The 12,648-nt window shown below is 32.2% G+C and overlaps 1 protein-coding gene and 1 long non-coding RNA gene across 4 annotated transcripts; both read left to right on the top strand.

The window, feature by feature from the left end:
* Positions 1-2,849: 2,849 nt before the first annotated feature.
* On the top strand, positions 2,850-4,018 carry LOC107495247 (uncharacterized). Its single transcript, XM_016116358.1, has 2 exons — positions 2,850-3,224; positions 3,380-4,018. Exons 1-2 carry the CDS (start codon positions 2,850-2,852, stop codon positions 4,016-4,018), a joined length of 1,014 nt encoding a protein of 337 aa, XP_015971844.1.
* Positions 4,019-4,937: 919 nt separating this feature from the next.
* Positions 4,938-7,259, top strand: LOC107495324 (uncharacterized). 3 transcript variants are annotated; one of them, XR_008000467.1, is made up of 4 exons: positions 5,008-5,378; positions 5,476-5,612; positions 6,730-6,821; positions 7,022-7,259. It is a non-coding gene; the product is annotated as an uncharacterized LOC107495324 (long non-coding RNA). The 3 variants fall into 3 exon arrangements; XR_002364351.2 differs by lacking the exons at positions 6,730-6,821; positions 7,022-7,259 and having other exon boundaries at positions 4,938-5,065; positions 5,180-5,378; positions 5,476-6,500; XR_008000466.1 differs by having other exon boundaries at positions 6,730-7,259.
* Positions 7,260-12,648: the final 5,389 nt, after the last annotated feature.

Here is a 12,648-nt window from a genome sequence, read left to right as displayed (position 1 = left end):
TAATTATTATTTTTTATATATAAACATATATAATTTAACTTATTTTTAATATGTATTTATATTTTAAATTTTTAATATATACTCTATTATATATAGTCCAAATAAATAATTAATTTTAAAATTAATTTCAGTACATATCTAATAAACTGATTAATTAAATAATACACATCATCATCATCATTAGAACTACAGTTGACTACGTACTAAACCATTTTTATAATTTAAAACTTAATTCCTCGCCGCATGCTTTCTTTAATTAATAAAGTGCTTTTCAGTTTTATCAAAATAAAAGATTTATTAAACTGCTTAAATTTGACAAATGAACATAAAAATGCTCTTTTTGTTAACTTATATTATAATGTACAATTATTTTTTCTTTTTGGTTATAACCTTATAAACTTTATTATAAAATATAAAAACACTTTTTTATGGTAATGGCTATAAATAAAAATTTTAAACGAAATTAATAATTTATTATCATTCTTCAATTAAACAATAATTGATTTTCTATATCTAAAAGTAATTTAGTCATGTTAATACACCATCAATTAAATAAAAGTGATGAGTAATACATCGTTAGATATAGATTGAAAATAAAATGTCTCCTACTAGAATGTTAGCTGGAATAACCTTATTTCTATTCTAATTTTTCTCTTTTCTTTTTATTTTATATATAATGTATAATAATATACATCAAAATCAACCACTAAAATAAAATAAGTTACCATATTTTTATATATATGTATATAAGTACAAAAGTTGAAAAAACTAAAACATTTTTTTTAAATGAAGCTAAATATCATAATTATTAAATTAAAATTAATCCTCCTTCCCATGTCATTGTATATCTCAATATCTGACCAAGAGACAAGTTTATTACAACTATGTCAAAAAACCAAAATCTTAGTCAACGGTGTCAAAAACCAGCAAAGTAATGCACGCACTTTCAATTAAACACGATAATACTCGAGTTTATTACAACTACATTTGTTATTAATAATTAATACACTATGCAACGTTCAATAATTAAATTACTAAGGTCACCGCATTATTTTATTTGGTTATAGTAGTCATATACTACTAATTATTTACATTGCTTTATTCTAAAGTAGTTTACATTATTGATCTTATAGAAGGTTGTTATAAGACATATGTAATACTAGATAACAATGTGTCAAAAACTATGTATTTGTTTTTTTTTTTGTCAAGTGGATTGGACAATTTCAATCTTAGGCATTACACTCATGTATTACACATTCATACACACTATATGGAGGTACACACAAATGGTTCAATATTCCTCCAAGAGGATTTGAACCCAATTGCCATCTGACCAGGCCTCGGCTGTTATTTGTTATTCTATTTAATTTAATATAAAGGCTGCTATTTGTTATTCTATTTAATTTAATATAAAAACAAATCAAATATGCAAACTGTTTCGGTCCAGCCCAATAAAAATCAGAGGTTTATTCTAAGGACTATCAATTCGATGGGTCTTCAACCCATACACAAAAGCAGGGACGGATTTATGCATAAGTCAGTGGGGGCAATTGCACCCAGTCAAATTTTAAATAATAAAGAGTAATTCTCAGTGAAATGTCAAAATTGCCCCCATTATATAATGACTTTTGCCCCCAGTCCCAACCCAAAACCCCAAATCCTTACTGTTCTACTTCTCCCTTTCTTTCCAATTTCAAATCCCTAACTACTCCAGCCTCTGCCCTCCAACCTCCAAGCCCCAGAAGGTCAGAATTACTGCCGCCAGACAACTACTCGGCTACTCCGCGTTTCTGCCACTCCGTGGCTCCGCCAGTGTGGGCTGCGTGGCTCAGCGATTCTGCTCCCTGAGACTCCGTGGCTCCGCGACTCTTTGTATCGCCGCGATTCTCTTGCGTGGCTCCGTCACTGACTCACCATCCTCCATCGGTTTCTCCTTGCATCGCCACCACGACGCATCTAGTGGTTCTCACTTCTCAGGCTCTACCTTCTTTTCTGTCACTGCTTATGATTTGTGTGGATCTGTCATTGCGTTCCTTCTTTTGGCACTCAGCAATTCGACATTTGAATGACTGAATCTGATTTTGCGGACTGCGGTTCTGCCTTCTTCTTCAACAAACATCAATTTCTTCTAGACCTCTGGAGTTCTGGTTGACTGGGTCATCCTCCTGGAGTTTAGTTTGCCTCTTAGGGTAAACAACAAAAATTTCTCAATCTTGTAACCAATTAATTATAGCATATGTATATTATAAATAAAGAAGCTTTTGGAGTGGGGAATGGCCGAATGGGGGTTTAGAATAAAGGAATGGTTTGTGATTGAATAAGAATCAATAGTTAAGAATCAATAGGTTTTAGATCAGGAGGTGGTATTGTGTATTATTTGTGTTGGTTTTCTTGTTAAGTTGAAACAAGAAATTATGAGCAACTAACCAAATTCAAGTTCTGCTGGAATATTATATTTTTATGTGGCTGAATAATAATCAATAGTTAGCACTTAGCACATAGTTTATATACTTAATTCACTTAGTTGCTTCATTTATTTTTTCGGTCATTTGTTTCATTGGTTGATAAATAATCATTTGGTATAGTTGGTTTAGAAATAGTGAATTTGTGATTGAATTTGTTCTTATGTAATTGATATTTTAGTTTTATTAATTTGTTTGTTAATTATTTTTGTGTATTGAATTATTTTGAATTAGAAATTTGGGATATTATTAGTTGCTAGTTTGCTGCTGTTGTTAATGGATCAATTTTTTATTTATATTTGTATACTGAACTTCTCAATTTGAGAGGAATTGTAAATTAATTTTATTAATTAATTAATTTAGGTTTATAATTTTATTCTATTAGTAATGGAGAAATATTTCAAAAGAACTTTATCATTGGAGATTGGATCCCCAAACAATTCATCAACCTCTTCTAACAAGAGGAGGTTTTTAGAATTTGAAGTAGAGAGTCTCATAGCTGATCCAGGACAACGACCAAAGATTTCAAGTTATCATCCGAATGACAGAGACAAAGTTAGATGTGCATATTTGCAAAAAGGTTCTTGTCAACCAAGGACTCATGATTTTCCGCAAAGTGCTTGTGGTTCTTCTTTTCGAAGATTTAATCCTAGTTGGTTTGATGATTATGGCAATTGGTTTGAGTATAGTATATCAAAGGATGCTGTTTTCTGTCTTTGTTGCTATCTTATGAAACCTGAGAATGAAGGTGGTGATACTTTTGTAACCAACGACTTTTCAAATTGGAAAAAAAGGAGAGATTACAAACTCATATTGGGATTCATGATAGTGCTCATAATCAAGCTTGGAGAACATGTGAAGCACTTATGAAGCCAAAACAACACATTAGTGCTGCTATTGAAAAATAATCTGAGCAGGCTAAAAAGAATTATCAAATTCACTTGATAGCCACAATTGATTGTATTAGATTTCTTTTGCGACAAGGATTGGCCTTTCGTGGTAATGATGAGACAGATGATTCTGTTAATCAAGAAAATTTTTTGGAACTTCTAAATTTTCTTGCACAACATAATGAAGAGATTGATCGTGCTTTTAAAAATGCTCGTGGGAATCTTAAACTAAGAGCTCCCTCAATTCAAAAAGATATTGTAAGAGCGGCTGCAAATGAAATGACAAAAGCTATTGTAAATGATCATGGTGATGAATTGTTTGCTGTTTTGGTTGATGAAGCTCGCGATATTTCTATTAAGGAGCAAATGTCAGTTTGTTTAAGGTATGTGAATAAAGAAAGGCAAGTTAGAGAGCATTTTCTTGGTCTTGTTCATGTTTCTAATACTAATGCTTTATCTCTAAAATTAGCATTGGAGTCATTATTAGAAACATATAATTTAAGTTTATCAAGAGTACGTGGCCAAGGATATGATGGTGCAAGTAATATGCAAGGAGAATTTAATGGTTTGAAAATTTTGATATTGAAAGAAAATTCTTATGCTTTCTATGTACATTGCTTTGCCCACCAACTTCAGTTAGCTCTTGTAACGGTTGCAAAAAAATAAGAAATTGCTTTGCCTTTTAATTTGTTAACCAATTTGTGCAATGTTGTTGGAGTTTCGTGTAAACGAAGAGATATGCTTCGTGATAGTCAAATGACTAAGACAATTGAAGCATTACAAAGTGGAGAAATTTCTAGTGGACGTGGTTTGAATCAAGAAATAGCTTTGAAAAGAGCTGGAGATACTAGATGGGGTTCACAATATGAAACTATACTTCGATTAATTTCTTTGTTTCCTTCCGTGGTCAATGTTCTTAAATATGTTGAGAAATATGGAAATAATTCAGAACAAAGAGCTGAAGCATGTCATTTATTGAATGTCATTCAATCCTTTGAATTCATTTTCAACTTGCACTTGATGAAAAATATCTTGGGAGTTACTAATGAATTATCTCAAGCGTTAAAAAAGAATGATCAAGACATTGTAAATGCTATGACATTGGTTAAAGTGTCTAAGTAACGGTTGCAAACTATAAGAGATGATGGTTGGTCTCTTTTACTTGATGAAGTCTCATTGTTTTGTGACAAACATAATATTACCGTTCCAAAAATGGATGATATATTTGTGTCACAAGGAAGATCAAGATGCAAAGCTCAAAAGATCTCAAATTTGCATCATTTTCAAGTTGAGATATTCTATCAAGTAGTTGATAGACAACTTCAAGAACTCAACAACCGTTTTACAGAGATGAATACCGAATTACTTCTTTGTATAGCTTGTCTAAATTCAACACTACAAGATTTCTACTTATTTATGGGATTTTTTTTGTGGAGGTTTTAGAAAACCTCCATAACATATTTTATTTATGGCAAAATATGAAACCCCATTGATTAATACTAATTTAAATTTCTGAGCCCATTTGTCCAAACAAATAATGAGTCCCTAATCTACTCAAATCAAACCCAAACCAATTTCAGTCCAAAAAAAAACTTGTCCAAAAAATTAAAAAAGGAAGAAGAGGGAGATCTAATGAAACCCTAGATCTACTTGCCGCATCTCTTCGCCATTGTCACCGTCAAGCTTGTCATAGTGTTTGAGATCAGAGGGAGAGTAAGCTCGTCGTGCCATTCATCGTCGTTGCTGCCATTCATCGTCGTTGCTACTTTCCAATTCTTTCAACTCTTCAACTACATTAACACTTAATTTCGCCGTTTTCAATTGCAGCGCATGAATCTCACCGCAGTCAAAGACGCCGACGAAGTCATGGAGAGGTACGTCGAGGACACGCTTGCAATCCTCCCTCCTCTTAGGGATTACTACCGCACGTGCTGCGGCGGCGCGCCGTCACATGAGAAGCTTAGCCTCGTGGACGTTGGAACAGGTGCTGGTCTTCCCGGAGTTGTTTTTGTCATAGCTTGTCCAGGTGAATTTTTCGCTGCTTTTTTTCCTTGTGTAATTAGATTCAATTCCTTTTTTCTCTCAGATCTAAAGCTTGAGCCTAATGTGGCTTTCGTTGGTAGGTTGCATCTATGGATGATCGGGGTCTGTCAGCCTGTTCCCTGTCCAATGGCACCATCTTCTCCTTCTTTTTCTCTCGCTTCTTCTTTGTTGCATGTCTTTGGTGCTTCTTTGCCGCCTCTTAACACCGTCTCCATTGGTATGCGCCGATACTTTCCTCCTAATTTTGCTTTGTGCTAGGTTGTTGCTTTGATGATTTTTTATTCTTGATCTTTGTTTGGTTAGATTTTTTGTTCCATTAAGATCTGTTATTGAGTTCTAAGTTTGTTGATCTTTGTTTGTGTTCTTTTGATTGCGAATCCACTTGATTTAAAAACTCCAAAATTTTCTTGATTGTTGTTTATCTTGGAAGATTTATTATACAGAGGTGCTCTCCATTGAAACCTATTGTTAGCATCTTTGATAGAAATCTAGGGATTTCTGGTTAAATTATTTGGTGTGGTTTATTTGGTTTGGGGTTTGTGCTGTGCTAATTAGGAATTGAGATAGATTAATGGTAACTGATTAATGTTGGTGCATCTATATTTTTGGATTTCCTGAAATTGTATGATAAAATCATTGTCCCTTATTTATCATTTATTCTGAATTCATTGTGCTCGATTTTTATCTTTCATTGGAACATTTGATCTCTCTTTCATTGAAATGTTCCAATGAGTCCAAACATGAAATGCTAGAAGCATCAATGCCATTGCAATGAGTCCAAACATGAATGCTAAGCCACCAAACAGGTACGGAGTTGGAGATGAAATGTTTCTCAAACTTATTGCACTTCCTCCTACTGCATCCATTATGAAGTACTTTAATTTCTTGCAAATTGCATTAAAGACCTCAATTATACGAATTTATTTCATTAAAGAGCATATAAATTTAGTGTTCCGTTGCTTTGCTTTGAGGATGGGTTTTAGTTACTTGTAGTCGTGTTATTGGGATATGGCATAGAAGCAAAAGGGATTTTTATTTATTTATATATGAATTATTGAATTATAAGGTGACTCACATTCATATTAATGGACCCACTCATGTTGAAATTGTGATGAATAGAATTTTTGTTGTTGTTATTCGTTTCTTTGGATAACATAGGCTAATGCATGAACTTGTTCATGAATTTTTCTTGTTGTTATTCTGTTATTCAGTTCTAGGTTTTCCAATCTCTGTTTGGGTTTCTTGGATTGCCTGTCTACTTGAATTTAATAGTTTGAAGTTTTATAGTTATTTGATTATGATATTTATATCTCTCTTTTTGCGTTCTTTTTCAGGTTTTTATGATTGTTGTTACTGATGGGAGCAGAGTTTCGGGACTTGGTGATCTTGGGAGTTCATGGAATTGGCATCTTCATTAGGATGCTTGGTCTGTATGTTGCTTTTTTTTTCTTACTACTTGGTCTTTGTATATATTATTGGCTGCATTAAGCTCTGTTATTCAGTTCTGGGTTTTCTGATCTTTGTTTGGTTACCTTCGATTACCTGTCCATTTAAGTTTAATAGTTTGGAGTTTTATAGTTAATTGATTATGATATTTAGAGATCTTTTTTTTACATTTTTTTTCAGGTTTTTATTATTTTTGTTACTGATGGCAAGAAAGTTTCACGCCAAGACATTGAGCTTGTAAGCAAATCTTACTAGCTTGTCAGAGCTTGTAAGCAAATCCTACTAGCTTGTCAGGAAGCTAATTTATATAAGTGAGCATTGCAGGTTTTCCTTGCCATCTATTCATTCTTGTTTATTCTTTAGTTTTACCACACTTCTGTTTTTAAAATTTCACACAGATGCACAATATTCATGTATGTGTTGGTTAATACTTAATAGACGCAAGTGTCTTGTTTTATATTTTAAATTATTTTTGTGTTAAATTTTGTTCAAATAGGTAATATTTTAATTTTCTTCTAAAATTTTAATGTGTCTTATTTAAAGATTTCTTTTAAATGATAATTGATTAGTAGTATAATAATATAATTTTAGTATCTAGATTAATTGTTTAAGAATAATATTGACATGTTTTGTGGAGGTTGAAACCCCACATGAATGTGTCTTTTTTTTTAAATTGGAAATTCTTTTTATGGGGGTTCTAAACCGCCACAATGATTAACCAAAAATTGCCACAAAACACTAGCATAGAACCCCCACAAAAGGGTATAGGAAACCGCCACTGAATGGAATTGTGGGGGTTGTGAAAAACCGCCACAAAGGAGCTCGTGGCACCTCAAATTTTGGAGGTTTTTGAAACTGCCACGATCCTTTTTGTGGGGGTTTGAAACCTCCACAAACAAGAAAAAAAACCGCCACAAATAAACAAAATCCTTGTAGTGCAAGACACTCATTTCTTGCATTTGATAAGGAGAAATTGATCCAGTTAGCTCAATTCTATCAATTAGAATTTTGTTCTACTCAACTTTTGGCACTTGATAGTCAACTTGAGAATTTCATATTAGATGTCTGTTATGATGATCAATTCTCAAACTTAAATGGGATTGGTGTTCTTTCTTATAAATTGGTTGAGACTCGAAAAAATATTGTTTATCCATTAGTGTTTCTTCTTTTGAAGTTAGCTTTAGTTTTGCCTGTAGCAACTGCATCAGTTGAAAGAGCTTTTTCTGCTATGAACATCATAAAGAGTCGGTTTCGCAATCGTATGGGAGATGAATTTTTAAATGATTATTTATTGACATATATAGAAAGAGAGATATTTGATTGTATTGACAATGAAAAGATTATTCAATCTTTTCAACGTATGAAACCCAGAAGAATGGAATTTTAAATTATTTACTATTGTAAATTATTCTATTGTTTTAATTTGTTAGTTAAATAATTTGAAGAATAATCATATTTTATAATACTATAGTATAATTATAAAATTATTATTATACTATATATATTTTGCCTCCACTGATAAAATTTAATTTTCTGGATCCGTCACTGCACAAAAGCAATCTGCGCGCGTCACTTCACTTCTTGATAAAAATTAGGGGTGTGCATAGGTCAGATGAAATATATATCGGGCCTATTTATCAGACCTAAATCCGACCTGAACCTAGACTCGATGAAATCTATACACTTTTGGGACACGATTATACCGGATAAAAATCGGGTGAAAACCGGGCCATTAACATTACATTATCTTGATACCTTCTTATAAACTAGCATGTGAAAATATCCAAATTTTTAAGATTTCAACCATTATTTGATATGGTAAAATTCACTTAAAAAAATACAACAAGAACCAACTCTTCTCTAAAATTAAAGCATAACCATAATCAATACTAATATTGTCTAATAACACTAAATATTTAAATCAATATAAATAACACAATATTATACGTTAATTAGTCTAAAATCTTATGCATTTTAAACATAAAGCATTAACTTATAGTCTTATAATAACTAGTAACACAAAATATTAAGGTTTACAATACTTAAATTTCACATAAGAATAGACATCATCCATCACTAATAACACAAAATATTAATTGTGTATGATGACCAGGCCACCGGGCCGATTTTGGGTGACCTGAGCCATGGCCTGGACCCGACCCGAACTAATGAACGAGTCTATTTTTGAGACCCTTACCCGATCTTAGAACTGATGAAATCACATCAAATTAGCTCCTAAAGTGTTCGAAATCGGGCCGGGTCTTCGGACCAGGCCGAGTCGGGCCATGCACACCCCTAATAAAAACCTGGATAGCTGACAGAAGTTTTCAGGCAGATGAATCCAAGGTAAAGAGTCCACTTGAGTACAAAGTATAAATGGGAAGGGACCTACTTTTTCCTAGAGGTAAGTCACTCTTTTCTAATTAAACGTCTTATCGTACGGACACTTATTTTAGCATCAGAGTATTTTTAGAGATGATTCCACCGGTGAATCCACCAACAATTGGGACAGCACTTTTTCATAAAGCTCACGCTCCAGTTCACATACACCCTCATTTAATCCGCTATTTTCGACCCAACATCCACCGATCCACCATTCTAACGAACAATCGAACGCAAACTAAATCATGTTACCCAAACAACGTAAACTAAATAACAAAATTATCTATCATTAAAAACTAGTTTTTAACTATTAACGTAGTCAAACGCACTGTTTACCATTACATTCCTTACAAAAAAATAATAAATGTTTCCTTCAATTCATAAATATTAAATGTGAAACAAAAATATGACTCATTTATTAGTGTCTTAATGGAAAAGCATACAACCGAACGTAAATGTCACCGAGGTCGCAATTTTAGAATTTTGCACGTTACTTGCTTTTTTTTTGTTTCTAACACCTTTATTTTATTATTTATATAACATAGTTTACTATATATGTTGCTTTCTTTCAAATAAAAAAATAGGTCTCTTTGGTTAATTAAATATATACTACAATGCCAATCTAAAATTCAAATTATTACTGCTGCTAGAGACTGTTGTACCAAGAAAAAGTTAACTAATGCTGAACTGTTTTTAATAACGCGTTAATCACGCAAAAATGACTTAATTAATAATTAATCATAAAACTAATCCTTTGTTTCTCTTTCAATTGGATGGAACTCATCAGATAGCTGTCAGCTGGTTCAATCCGAGGGAGCACATGAATCTTCAAGATTCCTCCTTTGTCTGACTAACTTCCTCAGATTCTTTACTTAAACAAGAGTTTGCATACTATGTTTTAGAAGAAAGTTTAATTAAAGTATAATTTATTATCATGTACAAAATTAAGTTATTATACTATGAATGAGGGAATTAAAGTTATTTTACATTAATTAATACAAATACTTAGTGATAATGCCTGAGATAGTTAACGAGATTGCAATGCACTTTTAACTTTCAACAAAGACAAGAATATTTGTAACACTAAAAGATTCTATTCAATTGAAAAAGAACAACACAGGTCAAAGTAAATGAACCTCTGCATTATATACTTTAATCAATCAATAATTGCGTCTCCTTCATCTAGCTAAACTGTAACCTTAAGCAGTTTCAACTAATTTAGGATGCAGATTAAAGCTTTCACGATGATGAGATTAAAAAAACTACAATAATAAAGGTGAAGAACACGACCCCTTATGCTAAAAATAATTTCAGATGTTACATATAAAAAGCAAAATGACTAATATATCCCTAACTATGCAAGAGAAAATTAATATATTGTTTCAATGTATTTTTCTTGAGCTCACCTACCTTTATCTTCTATGTTTCCTTTCACTTGCTCATTAAATCTTCAATTGTAATGCTATCATTATCACTGATTTATATGTTATAATTTGATCAATATCAAAAGAAAAAATAAAAATCTTTAGTATTTTGTCAAAATTCACCTTCATTTTCAAAGCTATGTTCATAATAATATTATCTTCACTAAATTATTTCTTTTCTCTTTCTAAAATTGCATAAAATACAAATTTAAAGTTAGACGAGATGAACCTAAAATGAAGTTCATAGTATCATATAATATCACCAAAAATTCCTACACTTTCTTTATTAATCTCCATTCTTCTGATGGACAATATATATTTGTAGCTTTATCTATCATGTTTAGAATGTCAAATGCTTTTTCAAATATGATTGCATTTTTCAACATCACATACGTTGTATTCCATCGAGTTAGAACATCTAACTTTAGACCAGTACATTCTTTAATCTCTACTTGTCGTATGCAATTTTTAAATTTTATTATTCTTCTATTTGAAGCTTTTACATATTTTGCACTTTCTATGATTTTAAATAAAACATCTCCAATAGTGTTTAACTCTTCTTGCACATTCAAATTTAAAATGAATAGGATCAAGGATTAATGATCGGCGTTTTATTTAAGGGGTTGAATTTATAGATTACGAGACTTCTTTATTATAGTTATGAGCTAAGGTGAAAGAATAGTTTAATACGCCCCGCAAGCTGATGGATGGAAGATGTCAATAATCTATAGCTTGAATAAGTTCCGGTGAAATTATTGAGGAAGACATGTTTGACGTGGCGACGTAGAGGAAGATGCGTGCGGCAGATCTAGAGCTGCCGACGACAAAAAATATAAAAGGAGATGCTGTGCTTGAAGAAGAGAGAGCACAACACTGCTGACGAATGAGTTGCTGCATGCATAAGGCAGAATTTAAACTCCTGACTTAAGTGGACTAGTGAGATTCAATTTGATTTAATAAACATCAGTTTCTTTAATTTCTCTTTTTCTGTTGAATAAATTTGATGAACATATGATATCAAAGTGTTTCTAGCTTTTTCTTTTTGTCATAAGCGGCAATCTAGCTTCCATTTTTGTCAGAATCTAGCTTGAATCACTTGCAAAATGAGTATGGGGCTGGCCCATGGGTATGGGCCACGTAATTTCAACCCACTAATTTTACAGCTGGGGCTGAAATAAGCTCCGTAGCATAGGATATGGGCCACTTGTTAAGGTCCCGAAGACTGGAATTGGGGTAAATTTTGGGGGTTAGGGGCCGAAATGACTCGGGAGTGGATCCTCTTTAATAAAAAAAATTGGATGATGTGCAGTGTTTAATTTAACTATTTATCACATTTTCTTTTTTATTTATTTTTGATCCTACTTAAAAAATTAAATGTGAGAAATCATACTATATTCTGTCAAGTATTAAAAAAATTAGAGAAGATCCATTTTCAACTGACTCTAAGATGGGATACTTGAGCAAGAAAATTAATAATATATTATCCAAAAAAAATTAGTGAATTAAGCAAATAATATTTTCAAAGGTGTTAGGTGAATTAGTCTTTTTTTTTATAATTAACTTTTAGTTAAATTAGTTCAATAACTTATTCACAAATTCCTCTATTTTCTAAAAAAAATTATGTGATAGTTTTAAATGATTGTTACAAAAAACTTCTCTTAAAATAAAAAATAAAAATATAGAAATTTCAGTAATGTGATAAGTACGATTTTGGTTCCTAACGTTGAGGGTCTGAAACCCTAACGTTGAGGGTCTGAATCGAAATCGTCCCTCTTCTAATTTTCGATTTAGAATCGTCCTTAACGTTTTTTTCGTATTAAAATCGTCTTTTTATTTTTTTTAGACAAGAATACCCTCACCACTACCAACATAATTACCTCTTCACCACCACCACCAACTGTCACTCCACCACCATTATCAGCATCATCATCACCATCATCATCATCATCAACACCCACTTCCACTCCACCACCACCAACACCACCACCAACGCCACCGCCA

The sequence above is a fragment of the Arachis duranensis genome, chromosome 6 (genome assembly GCF_000817695.3).
Source record: "Arachis duranensis cultivar V14167 chromosome 6, aradu.V14167.gnm2.J7QH, whole genome shotgun sequence".
Lineage (NCBI taxonomy): Eukaryota > Viridiplantae > Streptophyta > Magnoliopsida > Fabales > Fabaceae > Arachis > Arachis duranensis.
This window is presented reverse-complemented; position numbering and strand designations above follow the sequence as displayed.

What these genes read in the sequence shown, in the direction of transcription:
- LOC107495247 (XM_016116358.1), top strand. Translation starts at nt 2,850, where the DNA reads ATGGAGAAATATTTCAAAAGAACTTTATCATTGGAGATTGGATCCCCA. An exon ending in ATGAAGGTGGTGATACTTTT is followed by an intron (nt 3,225 to 3,379) that starts GTAACCAACGAC and finishes TAATCTGAGCAG; the next exon opens with GCTAAAAAGAATTATCAAAT.